The 16,594-nt window shown below is 49.5% G+C and overlaps 3 protein-coding genes across 6 annotated transcripts in view; 2 read left to right on the top strand and 1 right to left on the bottom strand.

The window, feature by feature from the left end:
- Window positions 1–76: 76 nt before the first annotated feature.
- On the bottom strand, window positions 77–2,848 carry LOC108042848 (BTB/POZ domain-containing protein KCTD5). Its single transcript, XM_017121313.2, has 5 exons — window positions 2,144–2,848; window positions 969–1,154; window positions 848–913; window positions 601–785; window positions 77–251 (listed from the first exon to the last, which is right to left on the bottom strand). Exons 1-5 carry the CDS (start codon window positions 2,327–2,329, stop codon window positions 239–241), a joined length of 636 nt encoding a protein of 211 aa, XP_016976802.1. The 5' UTR covers window positions 2,330–2,848; the 3' UTR covers window positions 77–238.
- A 319-nt stretch (window positions 2,849–3,167) lies between these two features.
- LOC108042831 lies at window positions 3,168–3,741 on the top strand. The gene is made up of 3 exons (XM_017121289.1): window positions 3,168–3,281; window positions 3,336–3,572; window positions 3,638–3,741. Exons 1-3 carry the CDS (start codon window positions 3,185–3,187, stop codon window positions 3,679–3,681), a joined length of 378 nt encoding a protein of 125 aa, XP_016976778.1. The 5' UTR covers window positions 3,168–3,184; the 3' UTR covers window positions 3,682–3,741.
- A 5,877-nt stretch (window positions 3,742–9,618) lies between these two features.
- Window positions 9,619–16,594, top strand: part of LOC108042835 (glutamate receptor ionotropic, NMDA 2B) — a 28,388-nt gene continuing 21,412 nt past the window's right edge. For all 4 annotated transcript variants that reach the window (XM_017121294.2, XM_017121293.2, XM_017121296.1 and 1 more), the window contains exons 1-2: window positions 9,619–9,894; window positions 14,994–15,652. In XM_017121294.2, the coding sequence (XP_016976783.1) occupies window positions 15,208–15,652 (445 nt within the window). In that variant the 5' untranslated portion in view covers window positions 9,619–9,894; window positions 14,994–15,207. The remainder of the gene's footprint in view (window positions 9,895–14,993; window positions 15,653–16,594) is intronic.

Here is a 16,594-nt window from a genome sequence, read left to right as displayed (position 1 = left end):
ATTTCGTGGGGTGACTCCAGTGTGTTGTGTGGCTGTGGTGGTGGTGGTGGTGGCGGTTTCTGACTGATCTACTGTGCAGGGGCGGCTTCCTTGGCTGCATTCAATTGGTGTTGGGTCGGTGTGGCTAATTATGTTGCCGATTGGGAATAAGTTGTTAGATGTTTGTTGATTGCTGATTGTTGATGACGGGGAGTTCGGGTTTTGTTATTAGGGTATTGCGTGTAAATATACAACGCCTTTAAATTCCAAGACTGCAATTAAACAGAGAGAGAAAAAGAGAGAGCGTCAGTCAGACAGAGATAGCGTCAGTCGCTGAGAAGGAAGGATTTGCATTATAGTCCTAGGTTCTACGAAACTCGTATGTACAAATATAGTCTACCACTAAAATATTGTGCGTTGCTAACAAAGCGCAGCGGATCGATCGCTTTTACATAAACTACATATATGCACGCCATTGATTTGCTGTCAAACGCTCGGCTCCGTCGTTAAGTGGTCACAAGACCGCGCCAGGTGATAGGTGATAACAGCACACCCAACACGGCGACCAGCAGCGAAAAAGAACGAGTGGGCACGTGGTCGCTGATCTGTGGATTGGCTTACATTCGCGATCCCTTCTGCTGCAAGACCTTGGCCCGGTCGTTGAGCTCCAGCTCCCGCCCGGCCGTCGTGCCGCACTCCTTGGAGACCACGCACAGGAACTCATTGTTTTCGAAGGGCCCGTAGTGACTGAACTGCATGCTGATCAGCTGCTCAAACCGCCAGCCGTCCGACAGAGTTGAGATCATCTGCGGAGGAAGGAGTAATGCTCAAGTTTTTGCTCAAGGCTGGCTGCCGTTGTAGGACTCACCTGGGTCAGTTCCTGCTCCCGGCACTGCAGCACGCGGTACACGCGCTTCTTGTCCGCATGCGGTCGCTGAAAAAGTCCTGGGATTAGTGGGAAACTACAATGCTGAGTGGCGGGCTCTCACCTGATCCCTGTGCAGGATGCACTCCTTCAGTAGAGCTATCAGCTGCGTCACGTTGTAGAACTCAGCCTCCTCCAACACGCCTTCCTCGGACACGCCATCGAGCACCAGCTTGCCGTGACGCAGATAGTTGAGCACGGGCGCAAAGTATTTGGGGTCCCTGTCGATCAGGTAGGCGCCTGTCTCGTCCTGCAAGCAAACGAGTCATCGAATTAGTCACTGAGAATGTGATATATTAGGCTATTAGAAAAGTGTCACTCCAAAGTGATGCGCAGTCACTGGCAGTTCCGGGCTCTACCTACATCGACACCCCACGGGCATCTCTTTGCCCTGGCAGCAGGTGAATTGCAGTTGGCGAACTGCTGCTGCTAGATGGCGGCTTTGGTTGCTGCTCACGTGCGAAGGGCTGCTTTTTTGGACTCCAAGCAATTTAAGCACCCGATTAGGCTAGGCAATGGCTGGGGTGGGGGTGGGGGTGGCTGCCTTAATTGGCGGGCGTTTGGGGGTGGTGAGCACGGAATTTAATCAATAGCGAAAGGCGCGTGCAGCGCAGTAACAAGACTGCCGACTGCCGCTCAAGCACACAGAGCAAAACACTTTTTATTAAAAACTATACAGACACCGACCGGGGGCGGCGGGGCGGAGCGGAGGAGGACCGATGGCTGCTGTTTGTGTTGTTTACACAAAGCGGAACGGGCAGAGTGTATATGTGTCTCTGGAATTTCTCGTTGTCTTGCTGCTTGTTTGCAGCGAATTTATGGTTGCGGAGCCAGCGAAATGTTTGTTTGTCGATTGGCCGTGTTAATGTTGTGATTATTGTCATGATGATTATTTCGTCTGCTGTTCGAGGGGCACCACCCACCCACCACCCGCTCGTCGTCCCAAGGACTCGGCCCAGCAGCGAAATCAGGGCCTGCCCCAGCTAACTAGAACACTCTGCTGCAGCTGCACTTAAAGTAGGACGCTCTCTCGCGCGCTCTGGGCTCTGCGCTCTTTGTTCCTGTCCCTGGGCCCCTGGCCCAGATCCCCGCCACCCCGGAGAGCCGCTTCCGCTGCATGACCTGCATTGGATTGGGTCATGTGTACACTTTTCGGTGTCGGGCTTATTACTGTAATTACGTGGGGCCTGCGGCTATAAATAGGGCCATAAATGCAGGGGACGCAAACGCAAAACTCACCCGATCCGAAATCAAGTCGCAGTCCTCCTGAATCAAGCGGGAGAGGAAGGAATTTGGGTCACGGGAGAGCGTCGTCTTGGTGGTGAGGAAGTAGGTGCCGCCCACGTTCAGCTTGACCCACTGGTCGGTGCCCTGCTTCTTCAGCACGTTGGGGCTCTTGCGCGAGTTTATGAACACCGTGCTCATGTTGCTGCCGGAGCTCCGCTGGGAAGTTGCCTGCTGGCTCCGCTGTTCTGCTCCTCCTGCGGAGGCGACGCCGTCCTGGTTGAGTGAGGCGTGGGTCCGTCCTGGAGTGGTGGCGTGAGCTCAGTCCGTTTCGCTAGCTGGCTAACTCGCTAACTGGCTAACTGGCTGCCCTTGATGTCCACGCGTTTCCCCTCTGGCCTCGGTTTCGCTTGCGATGGGTCTCAGCCTCAGCTCATGCTTTTCCTCTCGCTTGCGTCGTCTTTGTTGCGTTGCGTTGCGATGCGATGCGCCTCGTTGTCTGGCTCTGTCGCCGCCGCTGCCGCTGCGCTGCGCTGCTCGGATCGCGTTATGCGCTGCCTTGCCTTGCCTTACCGCTCTGGTCACTCAGCCTTTGGCCTTTTCGCTGCTCTTCGGCTTTTATGTTAGTTAATTTGGTTTATGGACTAAAAAAATTTAAATTTACTAATGAAAACAAGGGTTGATTGCGATAACAAGTCTTATGAGAAATCGATTTAAGGAAGGTGTAATTCGAACAGGTCTATCGAAGATGGACAGAGCGATAGGTAAGCCGATAGGCCGTACTAACATTAATACTAAAATGACCGCGAACTTCTGGATTCTAAAATAAAGAGAGCACGGTCACGCTGCTCGATACCAGTGCTCATCGATAGTTTTCGTCGCATGACAAGAGCTGAGTGCTGCAATCATCGATGACTTGGCCGCCAATCGTGAGTCTTTCAAATTCAAATTCAAACTCGAATGGGGCTTCGCCGAGGGCCAGTTAAACTAATGATCTTGCTGCCCCTCAGTTGCTCTCAGTTAGTGCGTGGCCTTTAGACAGTGCGGACAATCACCATGGTTATTCTGACGCCTTTGCTGCTGCTGGCCTGTGCCACAGGTTTCTCCCACTCGATGCTCTACAAACTGAATCCTGAAGAGAAATACGAGGCAGGTGGGTGCTCCGCGGGATGAGCCATGTCAGAAATCATTATCACTCTTTTGCCAGATCTTGTGCCCGTCTCCTCCACCGTGATTCCGCTGACTGTGCTGGAGGTGAGCTACGGAGCAGGTGGAAAGCCCAGCGAGGAGTACAAGGCGGCCTACCTCCGCAAGCTGCGCAAACAGGTCCTGCAGCGGGCCGACAAGGACCGGCAAGCCGACGAGGACGACGAGGTGCCCACTGTGCTTGGTCTGTCCGATTCCCAGGCCCCCGCTCCCACCGATGCAGACGCTCTGATTACCGGTGGGTTCCTCGCACCGCCCCGCCTCACACTCAACCCCCCACTTAAGCTATCCATCCCATTGCAGTGAAATCGCAGCAGCTGGAGAAGGCCAAAGTCAAGGCTGTCTGAACGGCGCAGGTGGACCAGTCCCAGTCTCAGTCTTCAAGCTGATGTCATGGCGTGCTTGGAATAAACGACAACTAACCGAATCGCAGCAAATCTTGTTTTGGCTGCGGCCTAATTGGGCGTGTGTGGGCGTGGTGGATGACGCAGCTCCGCCGCTACACACATAGTCGGAGTGGAAGTGGAAGTGGCAGAGTGAATGGGCGGAATCGCAGAGTTAGCAGGAAGCTGCTCGGAGCGGAAGGATGTATGTTTTCAACGAAATCGAATCAAATCTAATGAGGCCCCTGCTGTGCGATTGGGATTGGGATAACGGCGATGATGGGATAACCTCCGCAGCTGCTGGGGGACATTAGCAGCAGGTCCCTGAAGCTTCGCCCTTGGTCGTAGAATGAAAAATCAGAGCAGCAAAGAAGAGCCGTCCAAAGAGCAGCAGAAAGAAAAACGAGGCGTCGGAAAGCCAGACGGGGGATGCCGATGCCAGTGGGCGATGGACTGCTGGCGTGTGCGTGCTTTTGAGGCCAGTTAGTCAATTCCCCCGCCCCCGCTCCAGTCCGCTTTCCCCTTTCCCCTGTCCCCTTTCCCCTTGCCTTTGCAGTACAGCACTCAGGTGAGACTTTCCTGCTCGACTGACTGTCCAAACGCAAGCTGACAGGACATCGGACTGCTCTCTTTCTTGCCGCTATCTTTGAGCTCCTCCTGCTTTGTGCAGTGCCGTCAATGTGGCTGTCATGAACAAGTCACAAGTTGCATGGCGACAGAGCAGCGTGCCACTGCCAGCCTGCTACTTCGGGCTGTGGGTTGTCGGATGTGGAGTGGGGAGTGGGGAGTGTGGAAGGTGGAGTGTGGAAGGGACGTGCATCCCATGCACCCACCTGAACGTCCTTCCGCCCCCGCAGTGGCACGGGTGATTAAACGGACTGAAATGCTGATGGCAGCCAACTATTTTCGCTATTTGTGCACTCGCCTTCGGCACGTACATAATTTGAATACAAAGGCCGGGCGGGGGAGGGGGGTGGTAGGTGCATCGGAGGGATTGAAGTCTGTCATTTCTGTGCCAAGTCTATGCGGATTAACCCCCCACTCCACGTCTATGTCGCGGGCCAAGGGAATATGGGGGAGGCGAGGGACGTGGGTGTTGAACAAGTGTAAACTACACGTAAATTATGTTGTCACTGTTCCGCCCACCCGCCTCCCGGCAAACACACTTCACTTGCCTTGCTTTTTCAATGTGATTTCAGTAGCTGCCGTTGGTGTAGTTGCTGTCGGTGTTGTTGCTACCGATGTTATTGCTGTTCGATCTGCACATTTTATGCTCCACTTAACGCAAGCGTCGGAGGGCAGCCTCTTCTTGTCGGAGCTCTGCTGAACCAATTAATAGCTGCGCCTGCCTATTCAATAGCGAATGTTAATATCGCGTATACGCCCACGTGCCAGTACGAATGCGTGTCGCGCGAGTTGCTGTAGTTGTTGTTGTTGCTGATGATGATGATGATGCCTCAGTGGAACAGTGGTTATTTGTGCTGCTGATTGTTGTCAGCGACAGATGCCATCAAATCGAATGTCAAATCGAATGACGTGAGTAGTAATTGTTGGCGAGGTGCTTCTTCTAATTTATGGCGAAGAGAACAGTTCTGGCAGGTGACACGAGGCAGGGTGGATAACCCCTTGTGAACCAATCTGCTTTTTATAGTAATGTAGAATTTCAGCTATGCATTGAGGCGCTTTTCATGTTTCAAAGAGATAGTGCCGACTAAAAAAATATATATTTAAAGTAAAGAACCATTTAACTGCTAGCTCCCAAAAAAGGCAAATGTTTAAACTTGAAAGGATTTTCAAATGCGTACTTTCGATTTGACATTAAAATTAAGATATTTTAAGATTGAGGGTATGTCTCTAAATGCCAAGTCAAGGTATTTTATGAAACTTAATTTTAAAAGATCAAAATTGTAAGAAAAATATACATTTTTTTGTAATTTCTTTGATAAATGCCATGCTGTCCCGCAAAACACTGTAGTTTTGGTGCTTTAAAACTAGTTTAAAAACGTTTTTTTCTTTGCAAAAGTCAAAAATTCATAGAAGTTCTGATTTAATTTTGGCGTTTGTTCTAAAATTTCAATGTGTATTCTTAAATTAAAGAAACGTATTTAATGATAAGTATAAAGCAAAGCGGATAGGTGTGACGAAATAGGTTTACAGAACTTTAAAAACCAATTTTAAAAGAAGCTTGGAAATCAGGCAGGGAAATGAGAAATCTCCGCCAATCAAAGGAGACACTCGACCGCAAAAATACTCTGATCGAGGGAGGAATGGGATGGGAATTTGCGACACAATACCAATCCAATTCCAGGCTTGACTAGGGAAATGAAATGTCATTAAGTTCCGAATTGGTTTCGTTTGGGTTTGTTTTATTTTTGCCTGCGGGGGAGTAGTTGGCCTGGGCGTGGCTGGGCGTGATCTCATTGCGGATTTGGGTCGCGTGTTTATCTAACGAGCCTCGGATGCAGTTGGTCATCCGCCATCTGCCATCTGCCGCTGGCTTCCATTGCCGTGGCCATTTCTGTTGCTGTTGCTGTTTCTGTTTCTGTTTCTGTTTGCCTTCTGCCCCTGTTTGCTCTGCACTCGATGGGGATGTGGGTTTGTGGCGCCCCGAAGTATGCAGCGTGGGAATTTATGCAAATAAGTGGGTGTTGAGCGCGGTGGTCGGAGGTGGGAAGTCCTAACTCAGAGGCAGAGAGTGCGACCTAATTGACGCACGTCCTGTGTGGGCTGTCCCGTGTCCTGCTGCCGGTGAGGCGACTTAAGCGGCCTCCAATGATGTGAAAAATTACTTTAAACGTGGACAACAAATGCCTGACGCCTATGTTCCGCCCTTCTAAATTTCTAAATTTCCAAATTTCCGAATTCTGCATGTGTTCGGAGGGGACTGGGTCCGAGGAGCATGGCTGAAATGTCTTTTAAATGCTTCGAGCCTTGCCAAACTTTGTTGGGCCGCCTCTCGCTCTAACAGTCTATCCTTGCCTGTCGGTTCTAGTGTGTGTGTGTTTGCTTTGCAGGCAAGAAAAAGGGAAATGGGAAGGGGAAGGGGAAAACCCTTCAGACTTCAGATTTCCAACTTCACAGAGATGCCCCGCAGGCAACATCGGCCCAATGAAATCAGCGGCAGGCAAACAAAATTTTACTAAATACACACGCACACACACACAGGCTGACTTAAAAGCACACACACACACACAGAGAGCAGGACCCGCACACTATGTTCGAAAAAGGGAATATAATGCAAACGAAATTATAAGAAGTCAAAGCCAAAGGCAGAGCGAACCCAGAAGAGAGACCACCCACCCCACTCCCCGAATCATCGGCTAGCGTAATTAATCGAGTTTTCAATGCGAGCGAATCGCAATCGCATCCATCAACGGCCCCACATCCGAGCCAGGCGATCGAAGGTAGCTTCAGCAGCTGAATCGGCTCGGAAACAGGAGCAGGAGCGGGAGCAGGAGCAGGAGCGGCATCCAATCATCTAACATGAATGGCATCGACCGAATGCCACCCATTGCCCGACTCATTCAAATCTAATCAAGGAATACACGTTGCTATCTTCTTCGGGCTGTGCGTTTTTACAGGCAATTTATTAATTTGGCAAGTTAGGCACAGGCCACAGACAGTGACAAAAGCGACTGGGAGCCGTGGAGCAATGGAGAGGGGGCAGGGAAGAGGGAGCCGGGAGCAGGGAGCAGGGAAAGCCGCAAAGCGTTTACCCGCCGCTTTGGCTCAGGCGAGTGGGAACAGGATGAAATTCAAGCCGAAACCCGAAAAACCGAAACCAAACCCAGACACAGACACAGACCGAAGCCACGACCGAAAGCCGAAGGAAAACTGCCAGCGCTTGAAGCACACCACACTCGATGAGCATCGCGGTCACGGTGGTGTAGAAGCCCCAGATACGATTTCTTTTACATGCTGAATAAATATTTTTTAATTGTATATCTATTTAATAATTTATAATGATTCAGTTGAGCCAAACTGAATTAAGAAAGAAAAATGTATATTATCTGTGCTAAAAGTTTTGGTACACTCAAAAGATATATTACTCATACGACTTGGTACTCGCTCGAAATATATTGCTCATACGACTTGGTACTCGCTGAGAATTTGTTGCTCATACGACTTGTGTGCCAAACAAAAATTGCTCAAATTATTCCCTAATTTATGTAATTATGGTGGATGAAGCAGAAATTAAGTTTCGTCATCCAAACGTTCTGTATTTTCACACTTTGAACACTCTGCCCACCACGGTGGCCAAGCGAAGCAGGAGCGGATAGACTAGGACTAGGTTCCGTGAATGGTCGCTCCATCGCTGCCGCCTGGCTGCGCAGGGAGCATGCCGCAAAGGATTCAAGCCAAAGCCAAAGCCAGAGAAGAGCCAAAGACAGCCTCAGCTTTGGAATCGGAATCAGCAGAAGCAGGAGCTAAGTCGCACAAAGTGCGCACAATCAAAACAAATCAACACGTGGTTTTTGGATATTTCTTCAGCAGTGGAGCGGTCGAACTGTGCAGCAGTCGAACCGTCGAGGTCGAGGAAAAGCCCAAAAGGCCTGTCCGGTTCCCCCTGCCCCCTGTGCGCTGCCCCAGCACCTCAGCATCCTCCTTTTTAAAAGAGCGACGCAGACGCAGTAGCCCAAAGGTGGAACTTCAAGCGTTGCCGGATGTCTCGGGCTGAGATAAAAATTAAAGTCATTCTCTATTATAGAGAATCAATCAAGAATAAGAATGAAAGGTTAGTCCGTCAAGCCGAAGTTTTTATATCCCTGCAGTTATATCAAAAATGTATTATTCTATTCATCGACAACATAACATGCGAAAATGCTTAAAACAATAATATTATCCCGTCCCTTTGGAATATATATGATTCGTTCCATTTTTATAAGTCTAAAAATGTGTTTTTAAAGTCGTTAGAAAAATTAAATTTTAGTTGTATGCGTGTATGTATGATGAAAAACAACGAAAGGTGTGTCCGTCTGTTTCTATAACGTTTGCGAGCTCAATTTTAAATAATGCTTTTATCCCATCTTTGAACCACTATCTTAAGTTTTATTAAAATAAGATCACTTATCCTATATTTTTGAAATATCTGTCATACTGGCCGTAAGGTTTTATCCAGTTTATTGGCGCTGTTTATAACATATCAACATATACCATTCCAAATCGCACTTTATTGTGGTCCAATCTGACTATATTCTATAACTGTCATCGGATGGGTAAAATTCTAATTTTGCTCATTGTTGTAGTAACAACTAAAAATCAATCGGTCTGAATTAAAAATAGTAAGCACACTCGCAATATCTCGATTTTTTGGAATCAAATATTCACAATTTTTAAGGAAATATGTAAATTTGTTTTGCCCATTTAAGCCGAGTCCAAATCCTGTCAATAAAATTCATTTCCCCTTAAGATTGGATGATGTCTTTTAAATTTCGTATGGAAATAGCATTGTATTAAAGAGTATGGTAGGGTTGCACTTCCTGCCGACTGGGTGGCCACCCTGTCAATGGGTTTGGCACGCGACCAGCATCCAAAAGAGAGTGAGAGAGCTTTGGACGCGAGAGCAGAAATATTACGTATACGCTGCAGGAGGGCGTGTTACAAGCCGAAACGAAACGACACGAAACGAAATCGAAATCGAAACCAAGTCAATGCCTCTCTCTGTGACATTGACAGTGCTCGGCGGCTCCTGTGGATTCCACTTCCTTTGACCCCCTCCCCCTCCCCTCCCCCCCCCCCGGCGGAAAAACGAGCTCCATCCGTCGTGTTTTGGGGTTCGTACAGACTCGCGGATGCTGGGCCTGCTTCTTCTTGCTCTCGAGGGAGGCGGCTCCACGGCTGGATGGCTGGATGACTATACGGCTGGGCTCTGGGCCCGGGTTGGCAGTGCCATTCGGTGGCTCGTCGCTTTCAGTCCGCAAGACGCGCTCCGTTCCGTTCCGCTCGCTTCGTGCCGTTCAGAGTCCTGTTCGGTTCTGTTCGTCCGCATCCGCATCCGCAGGAGCTGCCTGCCGACGTCCAGAGCCAGATAGCCAGGTTTCAAAGTCTGAGCTTGGCTTGGCCCGGCTGGAGCGGACCGCCCGAACTAGAGCTCGGACAAGTGGACACAACTAACGCCTAGGCCTAGACTCGACCGCCAGACCAAGTGAGCGTTGCGCCCAGGATGCGAACGTAAACGTAAGCCCAGGACCTGCGACGCCCCATTCGTCCACCCCGCCCTTTTGCCAATCCGATTGTGTTTTGTTTTATAACAAAGAAGACAGGAACAGCAACAGCAATAGCAATAGCAACAGCAGCAACAGCGACAGCAAAAAGGACACAAACAGTGTGGGGAGGGGAGGGGAGGGGAGGGGAAGAAATAGAGAAAGCACAGCGAAATGATGGCAAAAAACAACAAAATAGATGAACTTTTTTCGTAGCTTTTTTTGGGCGTGTATGTGTACGTGTGTGGCTGTGGCTGTGCCTGTGTCTGTGCGAGGCTGCGTCGTCGTCATCGCTGCTGTCGTTGTCGTTGTGCGTGTCTTTGAATTTTTGGGTGTGGACTTGTTTCATGTTTCAGTTTCAGTCGCTGGCTTTCTCCCTCGCCACCCCCCAGGACACCACCCCCTCGCAGCCAGCCTGCAACAAAACTTTCCCCAAATAGCGACAACAGCTACAAAAACAGCATTTACAATTAAAATAAAAAAGTGCAATAGAGAAATGCAGTGGCAGCCGCAGCGTAGCTGTCGCTGTCGCTGTCGCCGTCGCTCTTTATTTTGTTTTTGTTCAAGTGTGTGAGTGAGTGTGCCAATAACAACAACAACAACAACAACAACAATAACCACAGCCAGCGCTACAACAATGGCCAAGTGCATCAAAAGTGCCGAAGAAAAACAGCGCGAAAGCAAAACAAAAGCCTCAACCCACCAAGCCCCACCCCCAAAGCCACCCCTGCGACACATTTTAATTAAGAGCCTGCTATGACAGACCCCCGACAGCCTACCAGTCCGCCACCCACAACCACCCACTTGAGACCACTGCACCACCACCCACTCGCACCAATCGCCCCCAACAAGTTTGAGATTTTTATTATTATTAAATTTTCGCTAATTTGAGGCGGAAGGCCAAGCGGAGCAGCCTTGGGCGGCTTTTGGCGCGCGTTGCGCCCCCCTTCTACTTTCCACTTCCTTCTTTCGCCCCGTTCTGCCCTACTTGACTGCTGCAGCCTGGAGCGTAAACAAACCGGAATGGGGTGGAAAAGCACTCATTCACTGCATTTTTAACCAAATCGATGGGCTTCAGTAAACACTCACAAGTCCAGGCATCCCAACTGTTCTTATTTCCAAATATTTAACAGAAAATCAGTTGGGATACAAATCATTAATGTTTCTTCGAAAAACCATAATACTTTTGATTTGAGCCACAAGTTCTTTAGCTAAGATCCCAAATAAGTTCCTTTTAGTTTCACCGACGGAAAGTAACGTAAGATCACAGACAATTGTTTTAGTAAAGGTTGTGCCACTAAGGTGGGTGCCACCAAAATTTCTCCTTTTAAAGTCCACCGAACTTCGAAAAGGAAATCTCATAAATTTCAAGACAACCTTATTAAACTCTTGTCCCAAGCTCTAAAGTAAATGTCTTTCTAAACAAATGTATATGTGGCACCGATTGGTTTCTTGCGCGAATCAATGGAAGGCAAAGTCTCTAGAGACTTGTGATCACCCCATTAGGGATTATTTGGTTTTCTGTGCAGTGCACCTGTCAGATCTTGGGACCAGCTTCCCACCTTACTTAAAAGGAGGTGTCGATGTCTGACAGATGAGGCTGCCGACTGAAGGTCAGCGGTTAAGGATGTTGCTGCTGTGTCGTAACAACCAACGAACAACACTGCAACTGCAGCCCAGTCGGAAGCCGAAACTTTTGGGCCAACACAACGCACACACGAGACGGGCTCAAACTGGCACTGTGTTAGTTGTTTCTGTTTCTGTTTTCCCGTCGTGTTGTTGCAGCGGGATTTGCATTCGGCCAACTTTGGGCAGCAAACTTTTGTTTGCTTGTTGTTTTGGCGGCACAACAAGCCGAAACAAGAGGGCTAAAGGAAGCTGATCTAATGAATTAGGTGCCAGTCAGGACCTCGGCGGGTGAGGGTGAGGGTGAGGGGGAGGTTGAGGTAACGGAGAGGGGGACACCACCAGTGTCACGAAGATAACACGCAATCATTTTTCACGCCCGGCGCACATTTTCTGGCCTTTTGCGGGAATGCGAGAAGAAAAATAAGGCAAATGTCGCCGGGATAAAGAAAAAGCGTTTGGGCCAAACTAATAAGCAACCAGCCATGTTTGTCTAGAGGGGAAAAAGGGAAAAAGGGAAAGGAGGGGTCTGACAGCGGTCGACGCACTGTCAAATTAGACACCCAACCACCCACTCATCCGCCGAACCGTCTGTTTTGGCCTAAGGCTTGCCCATTCGGCACTGGCCAAACAAGGATCCGTTGGCTGGCAACGATAAAGCACGGAAAGAGGTGGGGAAGGAGCAGAGCAGGAGGAGAGGGAATGAAATAAATAGATTGCATTTGTGGGCGTGGTCAGTGGAAGAGAGAGCAAAGAAGAAAGCGGCAAGCCATGCTAAAAAGTAAATAACTGTCAAAGGGGTTCAGCTGTAGAATACATACATATAAGAACACAGAGAAAGTTCATGTCCGAAGCAATTAATATTTTCGGTCAAATCAAAGCCAGGCTATTTTTATTGCTGTGGTACAGTGTCACAAAATGTTTTCCCATTTGATACTTTTCATACTCAATACTATTGACTTGTCTTTTAATCCATATGGTATGGTCTACTTCCTAAATGACAGAGAAATCAGCAACTTGGTCATCATTTTCAATACATTTTTCCTTTCTGTGCAGGAGTTTGGCTTCCTTTCTCAGCGCATATGCGTGTGTGTGTGTGTGTGTGTGTGTGTGAGGATGTGTGTTTGTAAGTTAGTGTGCTAGTAGCAGAAGCTGTCCCCAAAGTCATAAACTCACCCACACGCACCCTCACGAACAGACGAACAGACAAACAGACAGACAGACGCACGCACACACCGGCAAAGGAGAGAGGATGATAATGCCACTGTTACAGCAACAACAACAACAACAACAACACAAGGAAGTGATGTTAACAAGAAGAGCCAGGGCAACAAACATTTTCAATCAAAAGTTTAATACGCCGTGAATTCATTACACCTCAGATGAATGATGTAGCCCCAAACACTACTCCAAACACGCTGATGAGCCGGAGGGGCGGGGGTTGTGGGGAATGTGGAGCCACTATGAGCCTCGTTAGCTGGGATGTCCGTTGTTTGGGATTCTTTTCTCATAAGATACAATTTATTGTCGCCGTCATGTACGAAAAGTACGAAACACATGTAGACACACACATACGAAGAAGAAGAAGACATTTTACGGCTGTCCAAACACACACACACACACACACACACACACAGGCACAGGCGCATAGAGATGAGCCTGGAGAAATGGATAAAGCGAAGAGAGTCGCTGAGGAGCCCATGACCTTCGGCGCCTTTGGCAGTCATTGCAAGCGGAGCAGGAGCAGGAGCAGGAGCGCTAGGACAAGGTTGGGGTCCTGCCGCTGCCGCTGCCACTGCCGCCTTTGTGCCTACTTGGGCCAAACAAAGTAATCACTCTTTCCTGCCAACGAGCAGCGCATGGGGCCGGGGAAAGTCGGCGGAAAACGGCTCTTCCTTGCTTATTGACAGCCAGGCGGCAGCTAAGTGTCAAAACACAGTTTAAGCCAGACCAGAGGCTACGCGGGACGACAGCCGACAAATTATAAGCCCAAACAGCTTCGCCCCGAAAGGCGACGACCGCCGCAACACGAATTGAAGTCGAGCAACTTGCTGACGCAGGAGCTAGAACCCCTGCAGCCTCCCCAACCCGCCACGCCCCCTCCTCCGCGCAGGGGCTGGGGGTGGAATTCGATGATGACACGAAGCCGCAGCAGGCGACGCCCAAACCCAAAGCCAGAGCTTTGGCAGTGCACACAGAAAAAATAATATAAAACAGTGGTATATTCCATCGTATGTCGAAGGAAAAGAAAGTGACAAATAAATTACATTATCTAAAACTGACTCAAAGCGATTCAAGGAATAGGACACAAGCTAAATATTCCGAGGCCACCTCACTAGATGTTTCCCTAATGTTGGCCAATTTATTTCGGTCAAGGATTAGTTTTTTTCGGTGGACCCACAGCTACAAGTTCGGCCAGACAAAGGGAGTAGATACAGGGAAACAGCCATCAGCGGCAATATGTGGGGATATTAATGATGATAACTAATGGCAGGAACAGGGCGGAAATTCGGAGGGAAAGGACTGACAGAGGCGCTATCTAGCCACACCCATGCTCGCAGTCCAACTCCTGATTTCTGATTCCGCTGCTTTGGCTGCTCTGCTTTTGCTTTTACTGCTGCTACAAGCGGCAGTCAAAATTCAAAGTGAAAATTTCACAAGCAATTGCCGCATTCCCTGCGGGGTGGGTCAGAAAGCAGAAAGCGGAATACAGAATCCAGGAGCCAGGAGCCAGGGTGTGTGTGGAGCTGCGATTATGCGGAACAATGTCGCATTTAATTTATGTAGAATGGCAGGCTGCGCTCAAATTGAATCCGAGTGAAAAACGCAGGGCAGGGGTTCGAAGGATGAAGTACCCTAGAAGCCGAAAAACAATACCTGACATTTACGTAGTACAGACTTCTCATGCATTGTTCGCTGCTTCGACTTCCATTTATGCAGGATGTATAAATGAATTCAAGGCAATTAAATAAATGCTTAAGCAGTCTAGTTGATTGGACCCCTGAAGATCGCATCATTGCAAAGGCGATGACACTTACATTCCCCACCTGAGCATGGACGACTCCTTGCTGGAAGAGGAGTATCCTCGCATCAGTAACTAAGTTGAGGCAGCACCTGCACCTGCCTGGGTTGTGTGTCCATAAATGGCGCGCACAGTGGGCCCAAAACGACGCTATCGGGACTCCCCTCAAACGACCAACGATTTTCGTAGTGCGCTCCACAGTTCCGGACATAACAAATTAGTAGCGGAAACTGAAATGGCGGAACACGTCAACGACGAATGTTGCCAATGCTGCTGCTGCTGCGACTGCTGCAGATGTTATTGCCTAGGTCTTAATGTGCTTAAATGGGTGTGACGGTGAGTGGGTGGCGTGGAAGTGGAAGTGGGTGTGGGTGTGGCTGAGGGCGGGTACGTGTAAATGTTTTCTGTTGCCCGTTTAAATCTAGCAATGCGCAGTACCCAATTCAAACTCGAAAACTCCCCTGGAAAGCGAACTGAGGGCGAAACGGCTGGCAAGCGTATCCAGACTGCTGAGGAGAACGCAATCCATCCACACGCGGAACAATAGCATCGCCCAACCACATCCCGGCCAGATGCACTAGAGAGCACCGGAGCACCGAGCACCGGATCCCAGCGAACTTCGAGGCCCAGTCCACAGTCATGATGCCCAGTCGCGTCAAACTGAAATGCGGCACGGATGAGCCCCCGAGCCTGAGGACGACCGACGACGACGACGAGGCCCACACCACTTCCAACACTGCCAGCTGCCAGCACAATAGCAATAGACGACTAACCCCTCCAAGCGGCTCCCTCCCGCTGATCCTCCTGCTGCTCCTGCTGATCCTGGACAGCTGCCACTCCCTCCGGCTGACCAACGGAGGCGGCAGCCTGAGCAAGGGCGCGGCGGCCAACAAGGAGCAGCTCAACATCGGCCTGATCGCACCCCACACGAACTTCGGAAAGCGCGAGTACCTGCGCAGCATCAACAACGCGGTCACCGGCCTTACAAAGACGCGCGGCGCCAAGCTGACCTTCCTCAAGGACTACTCCTTCGAGCAGAAGAACATCCACTTCGACATGATGTCGCTGACGCCCAGTCCGACAGGTGAGTGTTCTTTGTCTTTCTCCACTTTCTCCACTTACTACTCGCTACTGTTTTGTGGGGTGTGGGTTGTGGCCACGGGAGGTCCGCAGGAGGTTCGCAGGTCGTGGGCCGCAACACCTGGCCGGCGCTTAATTGCGTGCGCACTTTTAATGGCCGTTCATTTGGAGCTACTTAAGCGCTTAACCCCCTTCACCACCCACGACGACGAAAAATAAGCAGGAATGCAAATGAAAATGATAATGAAAATGGGGAACGAAGGAAAATGCTTAATGCGATGGAGAAAACGCGGCCGACATAAATAAATGTCTGATTCAGGCTGGACTGTACCAGAAAGGCAAATAAGATAAGGGGTCAAATAATAGAAAATGCCAATGTACGTTGATAGAGTGGCAATCGAATTTCTCATTATGTTTGCAAATGCCAAATTTCAGTCAGTTAGGGTTGCCAGGGCAGCCGACTGTGCACAGAGTTGCACAGTGATCTCAATATCACCAAGTGCCTTGTGTCACAGACTTAATGAGAAAGCTTTAAAATAGAGATCTGGGGCAAGTAATATTTTTGGGGGTCAGAATTGTCTGATTAGCGACTCTGTTTTGATTGAGTGACAACTTTAATTTCAGCAGCGCAGAGTTGCCACGGCATGCATTCGTGCAACAGTGTTGCCAAGTGCTTAATGTGATTCCAGCAATTCAACCGGTCTATCGCCCCGCTACCTCCTTTGATTGCATGAACCCGAATTCCAGATTCCGTTTTGCAAGTGCAAAATTTCATTTCAAAAGGTTGCCAGGACTGCGCTCGGAGTGTCCATGCCTACAAATTGCATTCTCTGTGCCACATGCATCTCCCACTCCCCAACCCCTCACTCCCATCACTCCCAGCAGAAAAATATGCAGAGTTATAAAATGGGGCATATGGTGGGGGGCGAGTTTGGGGCATATTGAA

Source organism: Drosophila rhopaloa, unplaced genomic scaffold (genome assembly GCF_018152115.1).
Source record: "Drosophila rhopaloa isolate 14029-0021.01 unplaced genomic scaffold, ASM1815211v1 contig_3, whole genome shotgun sequence".
NCBI classification, from domain to species: domain Eukaryota; kingdom Metazoa; phylum Arthropoda; class Insecta; order Diptera; family Drosophilidae; genus Drosophila; species Drosophila rhopaloa.
This window is presented reverse-complemented; position numbering and strand designations above follow the sequence as displayed.

What these genes read in the sequence shown, in the direction of transcription:
- LOC108042848 (XM_017121313.2), bottom strand. Translation starts at nt 2,329, where the DNA reads ATGAGCACGGTGTTCATAAACTCGCGCAAGAGCCCCAACGTGCTGAAG. An exon ending in GCGACTTGATTTCGGATCGG is followed by an intron (nt 1,155 to 2,143) that starts GTGAGTTTTGCG and finishes GTTTGCTTGCAG; the next exon opens with GACGAGACAGGCGCCTACCT. An exon ending in GGGAGCAGGAACTGACCCAG is followed by an intron (nt 786 to 847) that starts GTGAGTCCTACA and finishes CTTCCTCCGCAG; the next exon opens with ATGATCTCAACTCTGTCGGA.
- LOC108042831 (XM_017121289.1), top strand. Translation starts at nt 3,185, where the DNA reads ATGGTTATTCTGACGCCTTTGCTGCTGCTGGCCTGTGCCACAGGTTTC. An exon ending in TGAAGAGAAATACGAGGCAG is followed by an intron (nt 3,282 to 3,335) that starts GTGGGTGCTCCG and finishes CTCTTTTGCCAG; the next exon opens with ATCTTGTGCCCGTCTCCTCC. An exon ending in TGCAGACGCTCTGATTACCG is followed by an intron (nt 3,573 to 3,637) that starts GTGGGTTCCTCG and finishes ATCCCATTGCAG; the next exon opens with TGAAATCGCAGCAGCTGGAG.